The sequence below is a fragment of the Artibeus jamaicensis genome, unplaced genomic scaffold (genome assembly GCF_021234435.1).
Source record: "Artibeus jamaicensis isolate MK-2021 breed Jamaican fruit bat unplaced genomic scaffold, CSHL_Jam_final contig_60, whole genome shotgun sequence".
NCBI classification, from domain to species: Eukaryota; Metazoa; Chordata; class Mammalia; order Chiroptera; family Phyllostomidae; genus Artibeus; species Artibeus jamaicensis.
In genome coordinates this window covers 10,688,490-10,713,097 of record NW_026521900.1, presented here as the reverse complement: position 1 = coordinate 10,713,097, position 24,608 = coordinate 10,688,490, and the positions used below count along the sequence as shown (strand labels likewise).

The window sequence follows — 24,608 nt, the reverse complement described above, 5'->3', positions numbered from 1 at the left end:
CATGCTGGGATGCACACATGTGTGCACACTCCTCCATGCAGACGTGTACACCCAATTACCCTTTGAGACTCTCATTCTCCAACCCTGCCTCATTGGTAATTGCTCCCAGGTTCTGCATCTGGCAGAACTTTCCTGTGTGATGTGGGCTGTGGACCATGATTCACCCCAGCTTCCCCTAACATCTGTCACCTGTCATCTGAGACTCAGACATTTGCCACTTTTTTTGGCTTCCACCAGGCCTGAGATGACACCATTACAGCTACTCTCCTGAACTGAGGCATGGATGACTCTAAAGTTATATACGTATTCCATGGGAAAATGACCTGACATGAACCAGGTTTGGGCAGAGCTTTAGAGGCAGACCCATTCTCAAATCTTCCCAAACAATTCTTATTCACTTTACTCACTGCACTGTGGTCCATGGTCCATGATGTTCTGTGGACAAAGTCCCAGAGTCCGATCCATGGAAGTGCTGTGGATTTCATTTTGGGTTTCCCAGGGTTGCACACCCCTCTCTGAGCTCTAGAGCTACTTTCAACTAGACAAGGAAGGTGTGTCAGATTTTCCCTTCTTTCACTTGTACACCTGCTGCCTTCACACATGGCCAAAAAGAGACTCCTGAATTCAGACCTGAAACTGAGATGCAATGTGTTAGTCTGTTCAGGCTGCCATAACAAAATACCATAGACTGAGTGGCTTAAACAACACGTATTTATTTCTTCATAGTTCTGGAGGCTGGAAGTCCAAGATCAAGGTGCCATTAGGATTGATTTCCGGTGAGGACTCTTCCTGGCTTGTAGACGGTTGCTTTCCCACTATGTCCTCACATGGCCTTTCCTCTGTGCATGTGTGTGAGGAAAGAACACACTGGCGTCTCTTCCTCTTCTCATAATGCCACCAGTCCTATCGGATTAGGGTATACCTTTATCTCATCATTTAACCTTTATTATCTCCTTAAAGGCCTATCTCCAAATGCAGTGACATTGGGGGTTAGGGGACTGACGTATATGAGTTTTGAGAGAACACAGTTCAAGTCCTAACAGTCCACAAACAAAGCACTACCTTAAATGGCTTCAGGATGCTCATAGCACCTCCTTTACCTCAGGGGCATTCCTGAGACTTGTCTGTGCGGATACCACATGGAGAAGAGGAGTAACAACAGGCATGATCACAACCCTCTCATAGAGAATTCTTTATTGTGTGCAAAGTATTGCACTTAAAAACACTCCCGTTTACTGCGGTATATTTTACAGAGTAAAATTTCCCCTTTGTAGTGTACAGTTCTCTGAAGCTTGACACATGAAATAGTTGGTTAACTGCCACCACAACTAGGACACGGAACAGTTCTCTCACTTCAAAATAGTCTCTGTGTGGCCACTTTTAAAAAAAGATTTTATTTATTTATTTAAGAGAGGGGAAGGGAGGGAGAAAGAGGGGGAGAGAAACATTGATGTGCAAGAGAAACACCGATTAGTTGCCTCTCACATGTCACAGGAACCAGGGACTGGCCTGCAACCCAGGCATGTGCCCAGACTGGGAATTGAACTGGTGACCTTCAGTTTGCAGGCTGGCATTCAATCCACTGAGCCACACCAGCCAGAGATTTGCGGCCACTTTTGAACCCAGCCCCTCCCTTCATCCCTAACCCCTGAGAACCACTGATCTGTGTGCTGTTCCCATTGTTTGGCCTTCTCCAGAATACCATACAATGTAATCATACAGTACACATCCTTGTTATTCGGGCTCCATTCGCTTAGCATTGAGAATTTGAGAGTCATTTACGTTGCATGCATCAGTAGTTTGTTATTCATTACTGGGTAATAAGTAAGGGTGTATCAGTTTATTTAGTTGCTGGTGGAAGGACATTTGAGTAGTTTCCAGTTTGGGGCAATTATGATTAAAGCTGCCATGAATATTTGTGTACAAGACTTTATGCAAACATGAGTTTTCGCTTCTCTGGGATAAATACCTAGAACTTATGGCTTATGTGGTATGTGTTTCACTTAATGAGAAACTGCCAAACTGTTTTTTCAAAGTCACTGTACCATTTAACGTCCCCACCAGCACCATAGGAAAGTTGCATCCTCACTAACATGGTCAGTCTTTCTAAATTTTGCCATTCTGTAATGGGGAGCAGTGTGAGGGTTCCTGAAAACAGCAGAGTGTATTCCTCATAAACCTTAATGGGGGGGGAGGGAGAAGTGGATGATAGGGCACTTAAGATACTTTCCATAACAAGGGCAAGTTAATAGCTGTGCTGCTGCCTAGGGCAAAAGGTGTACTTAGCATATAGTTAGTGATTTGTGACATAGCCAGGGGAGGTGGATGCCCCTGTGTCCTGGGGAACTCTTGTCCTGACTAAAGATAGCGGCCAAAAGAAGGTAAAAGATATGGGGGAACTGGCAAAAGTGACACATCCGAGGAGGAGCAGCATATGAAGTCACATAGGATCTTCTGGGCTGAGAATTTAAAATAAGCGGGGAAGCTGAGATAGGTAGGAGCAGCTATGCAGTCTGCAGTGAAGTAGTAGAAGCTATGCAGGCTGAGAGAGAGGAAGGAGAAGCCGTGCGGGAGGAAAGGAGTAAGGAGAGAGCCGATGGAGCTGTGCGGGCACCCAGCAGAGCTTACAAAGCTGCGCGGGGAACTGCCTAACCAAGCACAGACTGAACTGTGACCGGGAATGCAGACTTCTGCTTCTCTGAAGGACGTACAGAGAAGTTGACTCTCTTGGGACATGTGCCTCCCTGGATTTCACCATAATCCAGTGTAACACGGCACAAGTTTCCCTGAACCACTACATGAAGGCTGAGGACAACACACTCCAGATTCTGAAGGAGACAGCTGCTGCGAGAAGTTGGTGACTCTGAAACCCACAAGAACACCTTACAGAGGGGACGGAGACCTGTTTGTGCAGCCAGCTTAAGAACAGATAAGCATATGGGGAACTTCTGGGCATGGTTTTGGCTTTTAGCCATTTGGGGAGCAAGGGGAGTGCTGGGTTTTGTGAGAGAACAGGGCTCTAAGCAGGAGTACACTCAGATCCCCACCCTGAGGTTGGAATCCTGTTAACAAAAACCTGTTTTCTTCAACACTAATTGTTGGGTCATGTATCAGCACGCCATGTGGCTGAGCTCCGGTTTGCTTGGTTACAGTTTTAATAAGCATATAAAGATAATATGGTTTAATTTGCATTTTCGTAATAACTAAGGATGTTGTGCATCTTTTCACATGTTTGTTTGCCATCTATATTTCCCTTTCCATACAGTGTTTGTTCAAATATTTTTTAAAAATTGGTTCTTGGTTTTAGTATTGTTAAGTTGTGGGAATTCTTGATTCTGGATATGGGTTCTTTGCCACATAATACATTTTCTCCTAATCTGTGACTTATCCTTTTACTTTATATTATACTTTTATATCTATTATTTTGCTTCATTTATCCTTTCAACAAATATTTTTAAAGAACCTGCTGTGTGCCAGACTCTGCTTTAGCTGCTAGAAACACAGAAAGGAACATAACAGACAGGTCCTCCTGTCTTTTGGGACCTCTTATATACTTGATATTATTCAATAGACACTGGAAGACACTAAGTTAACCTGTTAGATATTCTATTTGTTCCTCCAATCCACTCTCCCTCCTTCCTGTCCTGCTCTGTGTCCCAGAAGATTGACTGTATGGACTTCAAAAGCCAGGTTCTGCCCCAAGTGGATTCCAGCTGGGTTGGCCAATGAGAAGCCCTGGCAGGTGACTGGACAGAGAGAGCTGTGGGTTCACTGCTCACATCCTTGCTGCTTCAGCAATGTATTTCTGGCTGGGGCTGGCTCCAACTTCCTCTAGGTTTCAGGCTCAACTTTGGACACCCTCAGAGTCACAAACGTGGGGTCTGCACACTCCTGGGGTAATATGGACAGGGATAAGAACATGACTGAGGACATGTGAAAAGGGGAGTAGACATCACTACAGTCAAATGACTGTGGTGTAGATGGTCCTGGAATAGAATAGGTTCCACTATGGACAACCCTATTGTCACACTGCTTGTGGTGTGGGCCCTTTTGGGGTCACACCAACTGGAGCAGAGATACCTCTCAGAACACACAGGCGGGGGTGGTTACTCCTGTGGTCATGAATAATTTGGTGTGGAGACTCCTCCGGTCACACCGAGTGGGGGGTTGATACCTCTGTGGTCATAGACACTGGTGTATGAAGATTTCTTTGATCACAGGGATGGTGGGTGGCATCCTGCCCTGGACCACCTGGGCTGAAGTGTGAACCTGCCAGTAGTCACAGGCACAGGAGTTTCATGCTGCTGTAGTCACACTGAGAGAGTATACTGTCTTGGAGCCACAGAAACTGGGATGTAGACACACTGTGCCAGAGACTATGGTTTTGGACACCACTGGGGTCACAGACGTTTGGGATTGGATGTTGCTTCCATCACAGAAACTGAGGTTTGGACACCCCTGGGGCCATAGAGACTTGGGAATGAAAACTCATTTTTTAAATGCATTTTCTTTATTTTATTTTTAGAGAGAGAGAAACGGAGGGAGACAGAAACATCAATTTTTTGTTCTAGTCATTTATGTATTCATTGGTTTGATTCCTGTATGTGCCCTGACTAGGGATTGAAGCCACAGGCTTGGCATATTGGGACAATGATCTAACCAACTGAGCTACCTGACCAGGGCAAAATAATGGGATCTCAGATACTCTTGCCTAACATTGTCATTTATTTTTTAAAAGATTTTATTTATTTTTATTTTTAGAGAGAGGGGAAGGGAGGGAGACAGGAAGAGAAACATCAATGTGTGGCTGCCTCTCATATGCCCCCCACTGGGGGACCTGGCCTGCAACCCAGGCATGTGCCCTGACTGGGAATTGAACCAGTGAGCCTTTGGTTCACAGGCTGGCACTCAATCCACTGAGCCATACCAGCAAGGGCTGTTACTATTTTTTTCAAATTTTATTTTAGAGAGACAGGAAGGGAGGGAGAAGAGAAAGAGAGGGAGAGAAACATCAATATGAGAAACATTGTTCATGTGCCACAACTGGGGACTGAACCTGCAACCCAGGCATGTGCCTCAACCAGGAATCAAACCAGGGATCTTTCACTTTGCAAGACGATGCCAAACTAACTGAGCCTCACTGGTCAGGGCTAACATGCATAATCTTTATTATATTTTTCCATTGCCATTTAGTCCCCTTATACCTACCGCCCCCCAGCAATCACCGCACTGTTGTCCACGTCCACGAGTCCTTTTTCTTGTTTCATCAATCCCTTCACCCCCTAACCTCCCCTCGCTTAGCTGTCATCTGTTCTCCATTTATGAGTCTGTCTGTGTTTTGCTTGTTAGTTCAGTTTGTTCATTACATTCCACATATGAGTGAAATCATATGATATTTGTCTTTCTCTGACTGGCTTATTTCACTTAGCATAATGTTCTCCAAAGAGTAAAATTTTCTTTTTCTTTCTTTCTTCTTTTTTTTTTTTTACAGCTGAGTAGAATTCTATTGTGTAAATGTCCCATAGTTGTTTTATCCACTCATTTACTGATGAACACTGGGGCTGCTTCCATATGCTGGGGATTGTAAATAATGCTGCAGTGAACATATGGATGCTTATGCTCTTTGGAGTTAGTGTTTTGGGTTCCTTTGAATATATTCCCAAAAGTGGGATTGCTGGGTCAAAAGGCAGATAAATATTTAATGTTTTTAGGTATCTCCACACTGCTTTCTTTTTTAAAAAAAAGATTACTTATTTTTTAGAGAGAGGGGAAGGGAAGGAGAAAGAGAGGGAGAGAAACATCAAAGTGTGGTTGCCTTTTACACATCCTCCCACTGGGGACCTGGCCTGCAACTCAGGAATGTGCCCTGGGCTGGGAATCGAACCAGCGACCCTCTGGTTCACAGGCCCACATGCAAGCCACGGAGCTACACCAGCTGGGGCCTCCATACTGCTTTCCACAGTGGCTGCACCAATCTGTATTCTCACCAACAGTGCAAATGGGTTCCCCTTTCTTTACATCTTTGCCAGCACTTATTTATTTTTTTTGCTTTACTGATGATAGCCAGTCTGACAGGTGTGAGACGGTATCTCATTGTGGTTTTTATTTGCATCTCTCTGATGATTAGTGATGTTGAGCATCTTTTCATATGTCTATTGGCCATCTGTATGTCCTCTTTAGAGAACTCTCTATTCAGGTCCTTTGCACATTTTTTAATTGGGTCGTTTGGTTTTTTGGTGTTTTGTGAGTACTTCATAAATTTTGTATATTAACCCCTTTTCAGATCTACTGGTGAATATGTTCTCTCATTCTGTGGGTTGTCTTTTTATTTTGTAGATTATTTCCTTTGCTGTGCAAAAACTTTTTAGTTTGACAAAATCTCATTTGTTTATTTTTTCTTTTGTTTCCCTTGCCTGGGGAGTTATACCCGATAAAAAATTTTGATGAGCAATGTCTGAGATTTTGCTGCGTATATTTTCTTCTATAATTTTTATAGTTTCGGGTCTAAATTTTAAGACTTTGATCCATTTTGAACTTATTCTTGTGTGTGGTATAAGAAGGTGGTCTAGTGGGGGTGGGCTGGGATGGGAGTAAAAGACAGAAAACTGTACTTGAACAACAATTAAATTTTTTAAAGTATTTAAAGAGAAAAGAAAGTGGTCTAGTTTCATTTTTCTGCATCTATCTGTCCAATTTTTTCACCACCATTTATTGAATAAACTATCTTTAGCCCATTGTAGGTGCTTGTTTCCTCTGTCAAATATTAATTGACTATAAAGATATGGTTTATTTTTTAAAAGATTTGATTTATTTTAAAGAGAGGGGAAGGGAAGGAGAAAGAGAGGGAGAGAAACATCAATGTGCGGTTGCCACTTGTATGCTTCCCACCGAGTATCTGGCTTGCAACCCCCTGACCGGGAATCAAATCAGCAATTCTTTGGTCCTCAGGCTGGAACTTAATCTGCTGAGCCAAGATGGTGTGGGTTTATTTCTGGGCTCTCTATTCTGTTCCATTGATCTATGTGTCTGTTTTTATGGCAGTACCAGGTTGTTTTGATTATTATGGCCTTGTAGTATAGCTTGATATTAGGTAGTATGATTCCTCCAACTTTGTCCTTTTTTCACAGGATCACTGTTGCTATGTGGGGCCTTTTGTGGTTCCATATAAATTTTTGAAATATTCGTTCTAGTTCTGTGGAATATGTCATTGGAATCCTGATAGGAATCGCATTGAATCTATACATTGCTTTGAGGAATATGGACATTTTAATGATGTTAATTCTTCCTATCCATCAACACGGTATGTGCTGACACTTTTTTGAGTTTATTAATTTCTTTCTTCAGTGTCTTATAATTTTCTGAGTACAGGTCTTTTACATCCTTGGTTAGGTTTATTCCAAGGTATTTTATTCTTTTTGAAGCAATTGTGAATGGGATTGTTTTTTAAATTTTCCTTTCTGTTAATTCGTTATTGGTATATAAAAATGCAACTGATTTCTGACTATTAATTTTGTATCCTGCTACTTTGCCAAATTCATTTATCAGTTCTAGTAATTCCTTGGTGGAATCTTTGGGGTTCTGTCATCAGTAAAAAAAAAAAAAACAGTTTTACTGTTTGGATGCCTTTTATTTCTTTTTGTCTGATTGCTGTGGCTAGGACTTCCAGTACTGTGTTGAATAAGAGAGGTGAAAGCGGACATCCCTGTCTTGTTCCTGATCTTACAGGAAACACTTGTACTTTTTTGCCCACTGAGTATGATGCTGGCAGTGGGTGTCATACATAGTCTTTATTATGTTTGGGTAAGTTCCCTCTATTCCTACTTTGGTGAGAGCTTTTATCATAAATGGGTGCTGGATTTTTACCAAAGTTTTTTCTGCATCTATTGATATGATCATGTGGTTTTCATCCTTCATCTTGTTTATGTGGTGAATCACATTTATTGATTTGCAAATATTGTATCATCATTGCATTCTTGGAATAAATCCCACGTGATCGTGGTGTATGATCTTTTTGATGCATTGCTGTAGTCAGTTTGCTAATATTTTGTTGAGGATTTTAGCATCTATGTTCATCAGTGATATTGGCCTGTAATTTTCTTTGTAGTTTTAAATAAATAAATATATATATATATATTTTAAAGATTTCACTTATTTGTCTTTAGAGGGGAAGGGAAGGAGAAAGGGAGAGAAACATCAATGTATGGTTGCCTCTCATGTGTCCCCTGCTGGGAATTGGCCTGCAACTCAGGTACGTGCCCTGACTGGGTATCGAACCGCGATTGTCTGGTTTGCAGGCCCGCGCTCAATCCACTGAGCTACAACAGCCAGGGCTTTAAATATATTTTTTATTTATTGACTTTAGAGAGTGGGAGAAAGAGAGAAGGAGAGACAGAGAGACAGAGAGAAACAGCAAATTGGTTTTTCACTTATTTACATATTCATTGGTTAATTCTTATATGTGCCCTGATTGGGGATCAAACCTTCAACCTTGGCATATCAGGATGATGCTCTAACCAACTGAGCTCATGGAGTGGACACTCTTGAGTGGCTGGACTGGGGCAAAACCACCCTTGGAAAATCACAGGCTGAGCAGTGGACACCTGCAGGGGTCACCCAGATTGGAGTGTGGACACCTCTGTGGTCACACAGTTGGAGATGCACACACTCGTGGTGCCACTGAGACTACGGTGGGGAAACTCCTGCAATCACACACATTAAATTGTTGCCACTTCTGAACTGTCACCAAACATGGGGCAGACACTCCTGGGGTCACACAGGCTGGACTGTGGATGTTTCTGTGGTCAAATTTTGGGATGTGTACACAGTCAAGGTAAAACTTGCTGGACCCATCTGGGGCCATAGGGACATGGGGGAGGACACATTTGTGTAGAAATATTGTTGGGATGTGGACACTCCTGGCATCATACAGAATGAAGTTTGGCTACTTTCCTTTGGCCACACAGATGACATAGTGAATGACTGTGGAGCCATTGAGACTAGTGTGGCCACTCCTTGGTCCCACACCAGGTAGAAAATTCTGGAGTTGTAGACTGGGATGTGGTCACAGAGCCCAGGGCATGGAAACTGCTTTGATCACACAGCCTGTGGTGTAAAACCCTGGAAGTTACACAGCCAAAGCTATAGCGCAGACTGGGCGGTGGCCCCTTTTGTGATCACACAGAAAGTTGATCATCCTGGAGTTATGCAGACAGACTATTGTGTGGACGCTTCTGGAAACAAAGGTTGGCTGTGGGCCCTCCTGGGATTACATAAACTGGGGTGTGGCCACACCTGGCATTTCATGGTCTGAGGAATGCTCATTCTTAGGGGATACTGACTGGGGGAGGTGGAAAGCGCACGGTAACAGACTGGGGTGTGAATAATTCTGCAGTTACACAACTGCAGATCTGTTCCCCTGAGGACATGCATTGGGGTCTGGAGATGCTTGAGGTCACACGGAGAGGGTGGACACTCCTCTGGGACAAAGGTTGACATATGGCCATTGGTGAAGTCACCCAGACTGAGATGGGGGTACTACTGCACACTCACATATTTGACAGTGAGCATCCCTGGGGTCACATAGACTGGAGTTTTCACAACCGGATGGTCATAAACTTCGGGATGTGGACACTTATGGGGTCACCAGATTGTGTTTTGAATACTTCAGGTGTCACACAGACATCACAGCTCCTGTAGTGACACAGACTATGTTGTAGATATCCCTGGGGTGATAATGACTGGAGTGCGGTGACCCCTCAGGTCACAAAGACTGGGGGATGGACACCCATTGTTATAATATAAAGAATTGACAAATATATGGTCAAATTAACTGGGCCATGTACACTTTTGGGGTGACACGGACTGGGTTATAGAGAGCGTTGGGTCACACACACTGGCGAATAAACATTTCTGTCATCACAGATTAGAGTGGAAACACTCCAGGAGTCACTCAGACTAAAGTAAGTATTCCACTGAGGACACTTGGTCTGAGGTATAAGTACCTCTGTGGACAAACTGACTCTGGCATGGAAAGTTCTGAAGTCACGCCGAGAGGTGTGGACACTCCTGGAGTCACAAGACTAGGGCATCCACGAGAAGGGCCACACAGATGGAGAGGGGCACTACTGAGGTCAGCGATGGCCTGGACCAGCTGGTCCCTCAGGGACCACACCCTCGGGGGTGTAGACACCACCGGGTGGTTAGACATTGTTTCTGTTGTAGCCACTTGCATGTATATAGATGCAAGATGCGTACAGATGGGGATGGAACAACTAGAGACACACAGCTTAATGTGAGTACACTGGCGGGGTCGCAGAGGCTGTGTTCATATTCGTGCAAACTTAGATGCGAACACTCCTATGAAAACAGAGACTGGAGTATGCACGCTACTGGGGCCTCACAGCCTGCAGTGTTGATACTGCTGAATTTGCATGGTATCAGGCGTGGGTGCTCCAATGGTCACAGAGCCTTTTTTTGCCTTGCGTTCCTGTAGTCACAGTAACCTGGGTGGGAAGGACCCTGGATTAATATGCTGTGGCGTGCCCCCCAAAACCGTAGGGATACAGACTGGGACGTGGACAAAGAATGTTGAGTTTCTAAAGGTATGGGAGGGAGCTGCTGAAACCAGTTCTGCCAGAGTAGTTGCCGAGTTTGTCAGCTCCTGTTTGCCAAACTGGAGAAATTCAAGACTGCAGTCAAGACACACTTCCTGACATTTCTTTAAGGGAACAGCTTTTAACATCAAAAATTGTTCTGGGGAACCCTTTGGCATTTGGTTAAACCCGTGGACCTCTTAACAGAATATTTTAAAAAGCATGCACTTGCAAAAACATACTCAAATACACAGGATGACTACGAAAATCAATGATAACAGTACAGAGGTTCCTCAAAGGGTTAAATAACTACCACATGACCCAGCAGTTCCACTTCTGGGTATTTACCCAAAGGAGATGAAATCAGGATCTCAGAGAGGTATCTGCACCCCTATGTTCACTGCAGCATTATTCAAAACAGACAAGATATGGAAACAACCTAAGTGTCTGCCGACAGATGGCCACAGAAAATGTGGCGCAATGTGAAATGCAAAAGCTGCACGTATGCCAATCCTACTCCTAAGAACAGATTGCGAGGATGTGCAGCCATAAAAAATGAACTGCCATTTGTGACAAAATGGATGAACTTGAAGGTTAGGGTTAGGGAGATAAGTCAGAGAAAGACGAATATGGTTTGACTTCACTTATATGTGAAATCTAAAGAAAATGAACTCAGGGAAACAGAGACCAGATTGGTGGTTGCCACAGGTGGGGGTGGGAGAAATGGGTGAATAGTCAAAAGGGACAAACTTCGTTATAACTAAGTCATGGGGATGTAATATATAGCATGGTGACTATAGTTAATAATATTGTATTGTGTATTTGAAAGTTGCCATTAAAAAAATTCCCATCAGATGAAAACATGTATAACTATGTGATCTGACGGATGTGAACTAAATTTATTGTGATCATTTCACAATATACACACATGTCAAATCAATGTGCTGTGTTATATATTATATAATATATAACTCATAACATATTATACATTATATAATATATAGTATGATATATATAACTCATATATTACATTTTAATGAAACTGGAAAAAATATGACCACCTGTAGTAAAACGAAATAACGCTGGGATGCAGTAATATATAAATTTTTTATTACTAGATCAAATTGTAAGATCTTCCATGACTTCAAGTAGTGACAAATGTGAACAATATTTCCAGATGCCTGCAATAACCCTACCATAAAAATGAACTGATCTGTATTGGTGGAAAAGTCACAGGCACTGGTTTTACAATCATGATTTACTGCTGGAATTTGTATTTGGGAATAAAGCTAAATTTCAGTGATACTAGTGAAAATAAAGATGTAATCTTTTCTTCCATCAAGTTCATGGATACCCCTGATTTCTGTTCAGGTTAAGAACCCCAGACTATGGGGCAAATTCCAGACATGGGACAGCCCTTGAAAGAATTAGAGAAGAGGCAAGATTTCACGCAAAAACCCCTTCTCCAGTGGAAACAAACATTCCTTGACGTTTCCTTCCTGGCTGTGTCCATGGTGGTCGTTGCAGGTTCCCACTTGGAGCTTGTGTGCTGGACCCATCAGTGAGCTCACATTTGAAAAACAAGTTCATCAGCACAAGTTCTGGCTCTCCTGACAGCAAACAGCTTCTGAGTTGTCTCACATTACCAGCTATCAAAAGGTCAAAGAAAAAGTTTTAAACAAAAATGTATTTTCCTGCTTTTTGCTACTTAATCATTGTTCACTCAGCCCCTAATATTTTTGTGAAGTTTTTTCCATACTTTCCATTTTTCTGTATTTCCCAGAAAATACAGAAAAAAATGCACAAAACATATATATGTTCCATTTAATGAGTAATAATATAGGGCATTATTTCATGTAATTGTAGGATGTTCATTTTCATTGCCAATAATTCTCCACCATGAATACACCACAGTTTAATGATCCATTCTACAGTGGATGGATCTTTGGGCTGTTTCTAGTCTGGGGGGTACTACAAATACTGCCAGCTAGGAACATCCTAGTACTCATTTATAAGCCACTGTCAGAAAGGGATGTCCTCTAACACATGAGGCCCTGAAGATGAGAAGCCCTCCAGCACTGCTGGGTTTGGCCCGCTGTGCTACAGGTAAACTGGCCCCCCACTGCTCCCTCACACAACAGGCCCAGTTCCACCTCAGGACCTTTGCATTTGCTATTTCTCCTCCCGCGAATGCTCTCCCCTACACAAATACATGAATTCCCTTCCTGTTTCCTTGCAGTCTCTGCTCAAACATTAGCTCCATGAGGCCTTCTATGACAACCCCTTTAAAATGTGTATGCTGCCACCCCCAGAATTTCTGTAATTACAGAAAATTTATTTAAAATGTTTTCATGTCCATTACTTAACATATTAAGTATAACATATGTAACTATACAGTGAAGTGCAAGCTCTAGGTGTGAGTACATACGTGTGCGTGTGTGTGTGTGTTGGGGGGGAATGCCTGTATTCGGTGTTATTGTTTATTACCTCTTTCTCAATCTAGAAGCTCTACGAAGGCCACGGGATTTATCTGTTTTCCCCACTCTACCTCTAAACCTAGAACAATGCCCAGCGCACTGTATGGGCTTCATAAATGCTTATAGAATGCCTCACTATGTAATATGTAAAATGCTTAAAGCAGTTCCTGACATACAATGTCACATGCCCAGTAAAGGTTTGCTGACTGAAATCTTATCAGTTGATGTGAAAATGTCAAAGGGGAAAAATTTGCTAATCTTTTCTTAAAGGCGTCCTTTACTCAAACTCTTTGATAAAAAGGCAGATTTACCTTAATGTGTTAAGGTGGACAATTCATTTCGCTGTCTTCCACCTACTCAAGAAAAAGAAAAGGGACTCAGATACTTGGCTAAGGTATTCCCATTCATTATTCCTGGTTTTACCCATTGATTTTTATAGCTATTGGGAGGCAGGGAAGAGAATTTTGACCCCCCCCCCAAACCACGTGATTTGGAGGCAGAAAGAGGAGTACGGGGAGGGGTCACTGTGGGCGCAGAGAAAGGGCACTGTAGGTCCTGGGCCACATGTCTCCAGACCTCAGAGGCCAGCAGGGTGTGGCACTGCGGGGCAGCCAGGGGCTTGGGCAATGTGTCCATTGTGTCGATGGGGCAGTCCTGGGGGCGGATCTCCTTGGCCAGCCGCCCCTTCTTCTTCAATGAGCATGCCTCCTGGTATGGTGGCGAGATGGGGGGCTGTGTGGGTGGAGTGTATTTGTACTCTGAGCCATCCTCCAGCTGCAGGGACACACGGTAGGAAGATGGTAAGGACCTGGGAACTTGGGTAGCCCCCCCCGCCGTCTGTCTACTGTTGGCTGGGCACTCACGTCCAGTGGGTAACTGCGGTCTGAATCATAGGAGCTCAGGTCCCCACAGGTCACGAATGGCACAATGATGCGGGAGGGACCATCTAATTGGTTGAAATCTGGATCTGACAAGCAGGGAGAAATAAGACAGGACAGGGCTGGGATGCCTGGGACCAGGCATAGCGCAGGCTGAAGCATGGGGACCAAGGCCTCCCCACACACCCACCAGCTTCTCTCATACTCCTCCACCGGAAACTCTACACTCGCTTCAAATCACCTCTTCTAAAACACTGCCCCCACCCCTGACTTTTTTTGCACCACACTTTAAAAAAATATTTTTAAAAAAATCCTCACCAGAGGATATGTTTATTGATTTTTGAGAGAGACACGTTGTCTCAAAAAGAGAGACACGTTTCTCAAAAAGAGAAACGTTGATCAGTTGCCTTCTATATGTGACCAGACCAGGGGTTGAACCGGTGTGACCTAGGTATGCGCCCTGACTGGGGATTGAATCCATAACCTTTTGGTGTACAGGATGACATTCCACCTGACTGAGCCACCTGGCCAGGGCATCACACTGCACTTTTATGTCTACCTGCCTTTCTATATAGCCCAAACCTTATCTCAATCCTGCTCGCTGCACGAGCAGGCACTGTACCTTTTCCCACTAAGAGCCAGGTGAAAGAAACTCGTGGGGCAAAATTACCACATGGGTAAGGTTTTCACCTGCGGGAGTGACTGAATCTTCCTAGGTTATAATCTCCTTAGGTGGGTGTCTCTGCTTGGTGCAGAACTCAGGACCCCCCTGGGACAGAATTTCATCATGTCCAAGTGTAGTTACCACGAGGGTACTGGGCTGAAGATCCTCCTGGGATATAGTATCCATATGGAGTGGAGGGGGGGGTGAATTTCCACCAGAGGGCGGGGCCGAGGAACCTCTAGGGACAGAATTCCCACAAGGAACAGTCTCTAACAGGGGGTGGGGCTGTGAGCCCTCCTGAGATGTAAATCCCACAAGGGCGTAGAGTCTCCCCAGGGACAGGGCCCAGGGCTCTCACCGTATGAGTGGTCCAGTAGGGGTTTGGTCAGGTCCGGCAGAAAGCCCTCAGGAGGGTCATAACCCTGACAGACAGCAAAGGCCTCTGTGGGCGAAAGGTGGAGTGAAGGCAGACTGTCACCTCCACCCAGGGGCTGGACAGGTCCCTGAGATTCGCACTGCCTGCCTGACCCTACTCCCCACTGACCAATACTGGAGTTGCGGCTGCTCCTAGGCTTGGCACAGAGCACACTGGAGAAGAACACACGCAGCTGGCTGTAGATCAGCGTCACGTCCCGGCCTCGGAAGATCTGCAGGGTGGGGAGGCAGAGATAAAAGGCGTGAGCGAGCATGACCCTCAGGGACCTGTCTCTGTCCCCCGCCAGGTTTCCCAAGGCTTACCTTGGCTACAAAGCAGCCCCCAGGCTTCAAAACATGTGTAGCAATGTTCAAAGCCTGCGGGCAGGACAGATAGCTAAGGCTGAGGCGGAGGTAGCTGAAGGGTGATAAATTGAGGTAGGGGCAACCACGGTTACTCACGGCTAGGAGGAGCTGGGCCTGCATATACTCATCAACATCATGGAGGCCAGTTACTGCGGCAAGAGGAACGGCATTAGGGGAGCCATCCAGTTCTAGCTATCTTCTTGTCCCAGAGAGGTTAGAAGGCTAAAAACATTTCCCAGGCTCTCTTACTGGTAAGGTTCTGCATGTGAATTACTATCTGTCAACTAGATGCATATTCTGAGCTTGTAATTCCTAGGAGCTCATTTTAATGCTCAAAACAACCTTATCTGCCAGTCTCTTTATCACCATTTCTACCTTCAATCCAGACTCTTAACCCCAGACTCAGATCCGACTTGACATCTCAGACTTGACCTGTCCAAAACCAAACTCCTAAGCTTCCCGTTCAAATGTGCTCTCCCTACCATCTTTCTCACCTCGTCTGATGCCTCCAGTTGTTCAGGCCAAAAACCTTAGTTACCTTTGACAAGTTCCATTCTCTCCTTATGCCTACATTCAAGCTATTAGCAAATCTTCTTGGCTCTACTTTCAAAAGACCTTCTGAACCAACCCTATGCATCACCACTGTCATCACTCACCTGGACTACTGCAGTGGCCTCCTCTTCCCCAGGCCCCTGGCTTCCACCCTTGCCTCTCACACTGCTCAGAGCAGCCAGAAGGATCCTGTCACAACTCAGACAGGGATGGCCCTTGGCTGCTCATAACCCTCTCACAGTTTTCTCCTGAGTTCTCATCTCAGTGAAAAAGCCCAACTTTTCACTGTGGCCCGTAAGGATCCACTCAAGAATCTGTGTCCTGTGACCTCACTGACCTTACCTCCTATCACTTTCTTCCTCACTCTGATCTTATCACACTGATCTCTACACTTGTGTTTGCACATGCCAAGCACCCTCCCACCTCGGGCGGGGCCTTTGCACAGGCTTGTCCCTTTGCTTGGATTGTTCTTCCTCCAGGCAGTCCTCTGGCTTACTCTCTCACTTTGGGTCTTTTGTGCTAACACCCACGAGGCCTTCCACATCCACTGTATTTAACATTCCAACAGGACTCCTTCTTCCCCCCATTCACTGATTTCCCCATGGTAGCTATCACCTTCTGATATGCCACAGAGCTCAATCATGCTTCTTTTCTATCTGCTCCCACTAGAACACCAGCTCTATGAGGGCAAAGCTTAGTGGAATTTTATTCACAAATGTTTTCCCAATGTGTACGACAGTGCCTGACACATGATAGGTGCTCAGTAAACATATGTTGAATGGATGACTGACTGACTGACTGACTAAAATGAATGGGCAGTAAGAGGGACTTGAGAGCTGCAGAGAGCATAGAGAGGAGATAAGAGGAGATAAGAGGAGATAAGAGAAGCGGGAAGGTGGGAAACAGATCAAATTGAAGTGGTAGAGAGTGAGGAGGGAGAAGACAGAGGCAGAGAGCAGGCAGCAAGGCAGGGAGAAGTTGCCAGATGTGGGGAACAGCTGACAGATGAGGAGAGGTAGGGAGTCAAAGTGGGAAAGAAGCTGCCAACAAAACAGGAAATACAGAAAGGACACGCGCAGGGTCCCCCACCTGGCCTCCCAACCCGTGTTTACCATCAGGAGCCCCGTCGCACACCACTAGGTCCGCAGGGCAGCCCTCAAAGTGCTGGATGATCTCCTTGGCAGTGGACAGCTATGGAAGAGAGGGTGGATGAGTGGCCCCAAGGTCCCCCCATGCTGCGGCCTTCTAACCCCACCTGCCCATGGACCTGCTGCAGGCCCTGGGTCACTCAGATGCTCAGGATTTGCCTAAGACCACACTCTGTTTGTGGGGACCCAGTCCCATAATTTGTTGCCATCTCTCTGGGATGACATTCTGCTGGCTCCGTCTCTCTGCCTCTGTGTTACATCCTTGGGTTCTCTCAGTCACTCTGTCTCTGAATCTTTCTCAGTCTGTTTCTCTGTCTCTTGCACTGTCTGTAGACCCCAGGTTGGGGTATCTTTGCCCAGGAAACACCTCGACATTCCCAGCCATGTTCTTACCTGGGTGATGTCGCCCTGGATCTGTAATACACCTGGTAGTGGAGCCATAGCCTGAAGGTCCACAGCCACCACATGGCCGGACCCCTGGCTCCTGTGGACAACACGGCCCGTGTCAGCCCAGTTTTTACTTCCAGCCCACCCCCCCGGGCGCCCCCATCTGGGCCTCCACACTCACCCAATCTTCTGGCTCAGCACTTGGCTCCAACTGCCTGGGGCTGCACACAGGTCAACTGCCCGTGTCACGCCTGAGCACACACAGGAAGGTGTACTGTCAATTGCACTCACCTCTCCAACCTGGGAACTCTGCAAAATTCATTGCTCTCCCCAGGGGAGCACCCACATCTATCTGTTGCCCAGGCACCCAACTCCTCTTGAGTATCTACATCTTCTTGCCTGGCCCCCTGCTCCACAGACCCCCCCAAGTCAGCCCACCCACTACACATTGCTTTGCAGACCTAGCTCACTTGTCTGTTCCCTGTGCCTGCCCCATCCCCTAGGGACTTGCCAGCCGGCTAGGGACCTTGGAAGAGCTGGAATTCCTCATTGAGCTGTAGCAGCTTGAAGGCACTACGGGCACGCCAGCCATTCTCCTTGGCCAGGCGGTAGTAGACATCCCGCTTGTCCTTCGACGTCCGTCCCATCTCACACACTGTTTGCCCAGGGACCTGCCAACAGTAAGCTGATGCCACCCTGTATCAGTAACTGGGTGAACGGGCCACCACCTACCTCTACAGGGCAGCTGAAAACACACAAACCAAGCTGGGCTCACCTGACCCACATGAGGGCTCACTCAGCAGATCGGAAGATTGGAGCCCAGTCACTGACCCCACTCACATAGCCTGAAGAACCCCAGCACTGAACTCTCAGGCTCCACCACTCACCCCACCAGAACCCCCAAAGAGCCCATTACTCACCCCACAGATCCTCCAACCCAACACTTATCTCACAGATGACGCATTACTGACTGTCAAAATCCACTGCTGTCACTCTGTATATTAAACCCTGTGACTCCATCAACCCTTCTCTGCCCATCTTCTTCCCATTAACCTCTCACTGTTTCCCCAGCTGTCCTCATTGCCCCTAGATTCATATATCCCTATTAGCTCCCCCATTAATCCCTTGCTTTCATCCTCATTATCTCAATACTACCTCATTGTACTCCCCACCCCCTTAATCTCTCTCTCCCTATCCCATTCCCCATTAATTCCTGCAGTGATTAGGTCCCCAGTAATTCCTTTATTACTACAATGCTATCAGTACCCATTAATGCCTAGAGGATCATGGCCTATTAGCTTCCCATTAAGCTCTCAATTACAATGATTTATCAGCCCCCCCATGAACTCAGCCCTCCAATTAATCCTTCATAGATCACACCATTAGTGCCCTGAAATTCCTTCATTATCACACACTCAGGTTACTTCTGAGTGATCAGTTTCCCATTCTCCCTTCACTGCCCACCTGGACTCCCAACAATTACTTGATGATCACACCCCAAAACCTTACTATTATCCTTTCTTTGCTCACTGTTACCATTAATTCCTTGATGACCGTGCCATGATCACCCATTAAAAGCCTTTGACTACATGTCTTCCACCTCTCACTCTCACTTCTTTGATCACTATTTCCATTAGTTCCTTGACCATGACCCCCAGTGGTCTCTACTAGTCCCTCCATAACCTCATCATTATCCTTTCCATTACTATGCCCACCACTCTTCATTAACCTATTGAAATCATACCTCCACCAATCCCTCAGGGATCACATCCCCATCTGCCTTCCATTATTTTTTAGTTGCCCACTCTACCACCCCCTCATTTATCAATGAACACCCCCCCCACTAGTCCCCACGATCACGTTGATCATTAGCCCCTATTGATTCCTCTATGAAGCCCTACCAGACCTCCGTACCACCCATGCAGCCTCCTCCTCCATTAACAGTCCTCTGGCCATATCCTAGCTCCCTCCTCGATCTTAATTCAACGATCGTCTCTATTGGGGCCTTCAGAGCCCCCTCAATGCGGCTCCACTGATATCTGGACCCCTGCCACTCCCAACCTCCCCCCTCAGCCCACCCCGCAATAGTGGTCCCGTTCTACACCCAAAGGTTGGGTCTGCAGCCTCCCTGGTGTCAGCCGCCCAGACTACGTAGCTCTTTCCCTCGCCGGCGGGACAGTGCAGTCGTGCCTCCACTGTTTTGGCCTGGACCCACATCCTCCGAGCACCTGGGCCTACCTTAGTTTTCGGAGTGGGGAGAAGCGGAATTAAGGAGGCCGGTCAGCCAGCAGCCGGAGCCGTGTAAAGAGCGCAAACTGGTGAGAAATCTTAGGGCTTCAAGTTTCTGTTCTTAGCTGATCCGAATGCCTTATCGCGCACGCCTAAGGGCTACTGCAGTGTGGCAAGTCTATCCTCGTGGAACACCCAGGGTGGCGCGAGATACGGACCCGACCGGAACTTAAGAACTTAAGAGGATTAGTCCAGTACCCTGGTATCACCTCGCTGGGCTGGAGAACTGCGCTTCCCAGAATGCAACAGGCACGACCAAAGCCGCTGGACTCGCGCATGCGTAGTTGAAACGTTGCGAGGCGCGAAAACTGGTCTGCTGCTTTTTTGTTCCTCGGTTTCGGCTGTGTGTAGCTAATTCCCCGCTCCTCCCTTCGTGCACAGAGGGGTTCGTTGAGCTTATAGACTACATTTCCCAAAATGCAATGAGAACGACAGCACCCGTTCATTTTAGGCGTGCATCGAAGTGGAATTACCGCTGGAGTCTTGAACGTGAGAGGAAGGAATGTGGGTTAAAGTGCATTCCACGCTAGGTTGCAATTTTGAATTTCACTTCCCCAAAGTGATATTGCTGCCCGAACTGTACCATTCCAGAACTTCAGTTTGTCCATCTATGAAATGGGGATAATAAGTATTACAGATTTCAGAGTTATTTGGAGGAGTAAATATGGGTTCATGTAAGAAACATCCAGACCGGTAGAAGATTTTATAAGTTTGAGTCGAACTGACAACATGCTGGGGAGGAGGATCTCAAATGCTCCAGAGGATAACAGTTTTGCAGCTTCTTTTATGCATTTGATATTAAGGAGAAAATGTACATGGAAGATTGGAGAAAGCAAGGCAGGGATTGGTACAGGTTAGTTAAGATTATGTGCTCTCTTGAGGGTTAATATCCCTTTTGAAGGGTATCACTTCTGATATTTCAAAGGTGTGTTAAATTAGATGCACAAGAACAATGCACAGGGCTGGCTTAAAACTTGCACTAAAAAAGTTAAAGGTCTGGCCCTGGCCAGTATGGCTCAGTGGATTGAGCACCGACTTGAGAATTGAAAGATTGCTGGTTGGATTCCCAGTAGGGCCCCAAATAGGGATTGGTAATGGGGTCCAGAAGAGCTTGGAGATGATTGGCTCCACACCACAGGGCCACACCTGCCTGGCATGCAGCAGCTGTGGCCAATTGTGAGAGGAGCAAGAAATGAGGCTGCAGAAGAAGATTGGCACTGGGATTTAATCAGAGGCGTGGCAGCTATTTGGGGGCTCTCTCTAGGGGACTCCGCGCCTCTTTCTCGGACCACGTGGCTTTGGTGTCTTGGTTGGGACCACAAGGCTTTGGAAGTGCTCCCTTTTGCCACACAGAGGGTGCTGGGAGGATTGTGTGCGTTTGTGGAGAACTTTAGTTTGTATTATTTTCAAATAAATAATTCCTTTCCTTTTCACTGATCTCTGGTATTAAGAGATACCTTTCCTCAGGAAGCAGGCAAAATGAACCCAGTACTGGGGAGGAACACCCCCCTCCCCAGAAAAAGGGGTGGTCTTTTATATAGTTCAGCGCGCCCCCACCCCCGTTTGTTCTGTAACATTGCCAATGGCCCTAGGCATTATCAGGCCCTTGGGGAAGCTAAAACTGTCAGGTTTCAGAACTTGCTCCTGGCCACACAGCTAGAAGGGGGCAGAACTGGGAAAGCTGTTGCTGTTAACCGCTTTGCTCTGTGGCTCCCTCCCCTGAAGGCTGCTGAGTTTTAATGAAAAGCAGGGGTCTGCTTGGAAGAACTGACAAGAACCCAAACTGACTTTAAAGAGACTCAATAGGAATTCCAGTTGTCACCCAAGGATCTGCTTTCTTGAACCATCAAAAGCCTTAAGTGACCCTAAGAAAGGGCCCTACTGTTATGAGCTAATAATTATTTTCCCTGACACAGCCTCAGTACCTAGGTCAAGCTTAAATATATCTTACTTCCAAAGCAAGTTTCCCACCCCCTACCACCAGATTTCACTTTCCTTTTATTTTTCCTCCTACCAGCATATGTTGAGCACCTGCTATTTTCAGTGCCTTGCAATTTAGCTGAGCTATGGGGTGCAGAGCTGGATGAGCGTTAGTGCATGCCCTAGAAGAGTTAACTTGGCACAAATAAACAAGATAATGATGATAATATGATACTTGATAAGTGGCATTTATGGAGCACAGGCTGTATACCTGGTGGCCCTGTGCTGGACCATGTTGGAGGGTGGGGAGAAGGAGTGGGTAGGGAGGGGAAGAGAGTGATCGAAGCAGAAAGCTGTTACCCAGAGGTGGTGGGTGGGGATATGTGTTTCATTGTCCAAGTACACTAGTTCTTTGGACAGGGCACTTCAGATTTTTCTTGAAATCTAGACAGCTGCCTAGCTCCCTGCCCCCTTAGCCATCCGGGCCAAGGCCTCTGCTGACAGGTGTCTCTTTCCCTGGCCTGCCTGTAGCATAGATGTGTAATGGCTGTGGGGGGAGGAGGAGTATCAGAGGAGAGAGATATCGGAGTAGGTCAGGATAAACAGGGGAGTGTGTGTGTGTGTGTGTGTGTGTGTGTGTGTGTGTTTGTATATACCCCAAATGCATCTCATCTGCCTGTACATGTTCTTGGCCACAAACATACATATGGGAACTCCACGTGTATCTACCTATGTAATTTACCCAATCGTGCCTTGTGTCTATGGCTGTCCAATTCATGTTTCCTTTCTGGTATCTGTGTGTTGGTACTGTCTGCTTGGGCAACTCATCTACGCCGGGCTCTGTGTGTGTGTGTGTGTTCTTTGAATGTTTATGTGTCTGCTTTGTAATGCTTGTGGGTGATTAGCGTGTTTATCTGTCTCTTCTGTATGTGTCACTGTGTATGTGTCTTTCTTCTCTGTTGTCAGCTGTGCGAACTTGATAGGGGACTCAAGAGTTGGAAAATTTTAGTTTAAAGTAAAAAGTTATAAACCTAGGAAGTAATGTATATGTTAAGCTTTTGTTTCAGAACCTATAGATAAGACCTGTCCTTGGCTCCTGGGAAAATGCCTGACCTCCTGGGGCTCTGCTAAAGATCACCACCTGGGGACAACTGGAGGCATCTGGGCCTTTGTGTTCCAGGGAGAGACAGATGACCACCTGCCCCTGGGGACAGCGAACTGCCCAGGACAGGAATGTTGCAGCCTCTTTCCCCCAATCCTCCCTGAATCTCAAAGCCCTCGTCGCACCTCGTTTATTCCTCATTATAAAAAGTCTGGTCTGGAAAGAGAAGACAAGATGGCCTGTTAGGGTATGGACCAGCCATCTGAATAAAGCGCCCATAAAAATTCAATCACTGCCATTGCTTATCGGGTTTGGTAGTGACAAGCAGCCCGAACGCTGGTGTCTTCTGGTTTCAAAATCAGATTTGTTTGTGTATTTTGTGTGAAGCCGTGAGCCTGTGTGTGATTTGCCTTTTGGTTCTCTTGAGTGTGACTGGGAGTCCATGGGTGATGATGTCCATGAATCTAAAGTGGCTCCAAGTGAGCCTATCCTTGTGCCACTCTATGCTCTCTGGGTGTGGTCTAAAGCTGTGGGTGATGATGTCTGTAAGACTAAGTCACTCCATGTGGCTGTATGTGACTACCGTGGGCCTGGGCTCACTGTGTGCAGTCTATGTGTATTCATATCTGTCAGCGTGTATTCTGTGTATGTGGCTGTGAGTCTACATGTAATTTTGTGTCACTGGTCCTGGCAGGGTAGCTCAGTGGGTTGGAGCACTGTCTCCAGGGTTGTGGGTTCAGTCCCTGGTTAGGGTACATACAAGAAGCAATCACAAAGCCCTGGCTGGTATAGCTCAGTGGATTGAGCGCGGGCCTGCGAACCAGACAATCTCGGTTCGATTCCCAGTCAGGGCACATACCGGGGTTGCAGGCCGGTTCCCTGCAGGACAGTTCCCAGCAGGGGACGCATGAAAGGCAACCATACATTGATGTTTCTCTCCCTCTCTCCTTCCTTTCTCCTCTAAAGATAAATAAATAAAATATTTTTAAAAAAAAGAAGCAATCACGAACGTATGGATGGGTGGAACAGAAAATTCCATTTTCTCTCTCTCTCTCAAATAAATTTTTTTTAAAGATTTTATTTATTTATCTTTAGAGGGGAAGGGAAGGAGAGAGGGAGAGAAACATCAATGTATGGTTGCCTTTCATGCGTCCCCTGCTGGGAACTGGCCTGCAGGGAACCAGCCTGCAACCGGGTATGTGCCCTGACTGGGAATTGAACCGCGATTGTCTGGTTCGCAGGCCCGCGCTCAATCCACTGAGCTACACCAGCCAGGGCTCAAATAAATTTTAAACATTTTTAAAAAGTTTGTATCTCTGTGGGTGATGGGTGTCTGCCTCCATCTCTGAGCCCCTGGATGGAACTGTTATCCCTGAGTGTGAGGGAGCTTCTCTCCTGCAGTGTTGAAGTAAATGCCCTATCTCTTGCCCTGCTCCAACTGCAGGTGGGGTGGAGGCATCTAAGTTAACTTTGAATCCCAGCCAGCCCTTGGCTTTTCTGGGAATTCTGTTTCCTGTGGGGGATGGAGGAGTGGGTGGAGGGGCCCAGACAGAGGCCTCTTGTCCACTTGGGCCTCAAGCAGCCCAGTAGATTTGGGCCAGAACCCCAAGTCCATCTGACCTGATTCCCTGCAGGAGACGCATACTTTGCCTCAGAAAGACAGGCTGTTACATACCTGGATGAAGCGGACAGGATTCCCCTCCCCGCCCCCCTATATAAGACAGACGGACAATGGAGCTGCTCAGTTAGGGTGTGAACAGGCCCCACCCAACGCCGGAAGCAGAAGGAGGGAAACTGAATTGTAATTAAAACATCTTCT

The 24,608-nt window shown here is 46.2% G+C and overlaps 2 protein-coding genes across 6 annotated transcripts in view; one reads left to right on the top strand and one right to left on the bottom strand.

Moving 5' to 3' along the window:
• LOC119060028 (zinc finger protein 182) overlaps nucleotides 1–24,608 on the top strand; it is a 104,618-nt gene that overhangs the window by 13,755 nt on the left and 66,255 nt on the right. The gene's annotated exons all lie outside the window — the stretch shown is intronic.
• On the bottom strand, nucleotides 11,681–19,993 carry FTSJ1 (FtsJ RNA 2'-O-methyltransferase 1). Of its 5 annotated transcripts, none has more exons than XM_037159870.2 (13): nucleotides 19,717–19,992; nucleotides 18,005–18,163; nucleotides 17,660–17,729; nucleotides 17,485–17,575; nucleotides 17,056–17,134; nucleotides 15,488–15,540; nucleotides 15,350–15,403; nucleotides 15,156–15,258; nucleotides 14,970–15,053; nucleotides 13,933–14,036; nucleotides 13,646–13,843; nucleotides 13,381–13,422; nucleotides 11,681–12,241 (listed from the first exon to the last, which is right to left on the bottom strand). In XM_037159870.2, the coding sequence occupies exons 2-12, from the start codon at nucleotides 18,123–18,125 to the stop codon at nucleotides 13,390–13,392; spliced, it is 990 nt and encodes a 329-aa protein (XP_037015765.1). In that variant the 5' UTR covers nucleotides 18,126–18,163; nucleotides 19,717–19,992; the 3' UTR covers nucleotides 11,681–12,241; nucleotides 13,381–13,389. The 5 variants fall into 5 exon arrangements, with proteins under 5 accessions (XP_037015765.1, XP_037015769.1, XP_037015760.1 ...); XM_037159874.2 differs by having other exon boundaries at nucleotides 13,933–14,030; XM_037159865.2 differs by having other exon boundaries at nucleotides 15,350–15,540; nucleotides 19,717–19,993.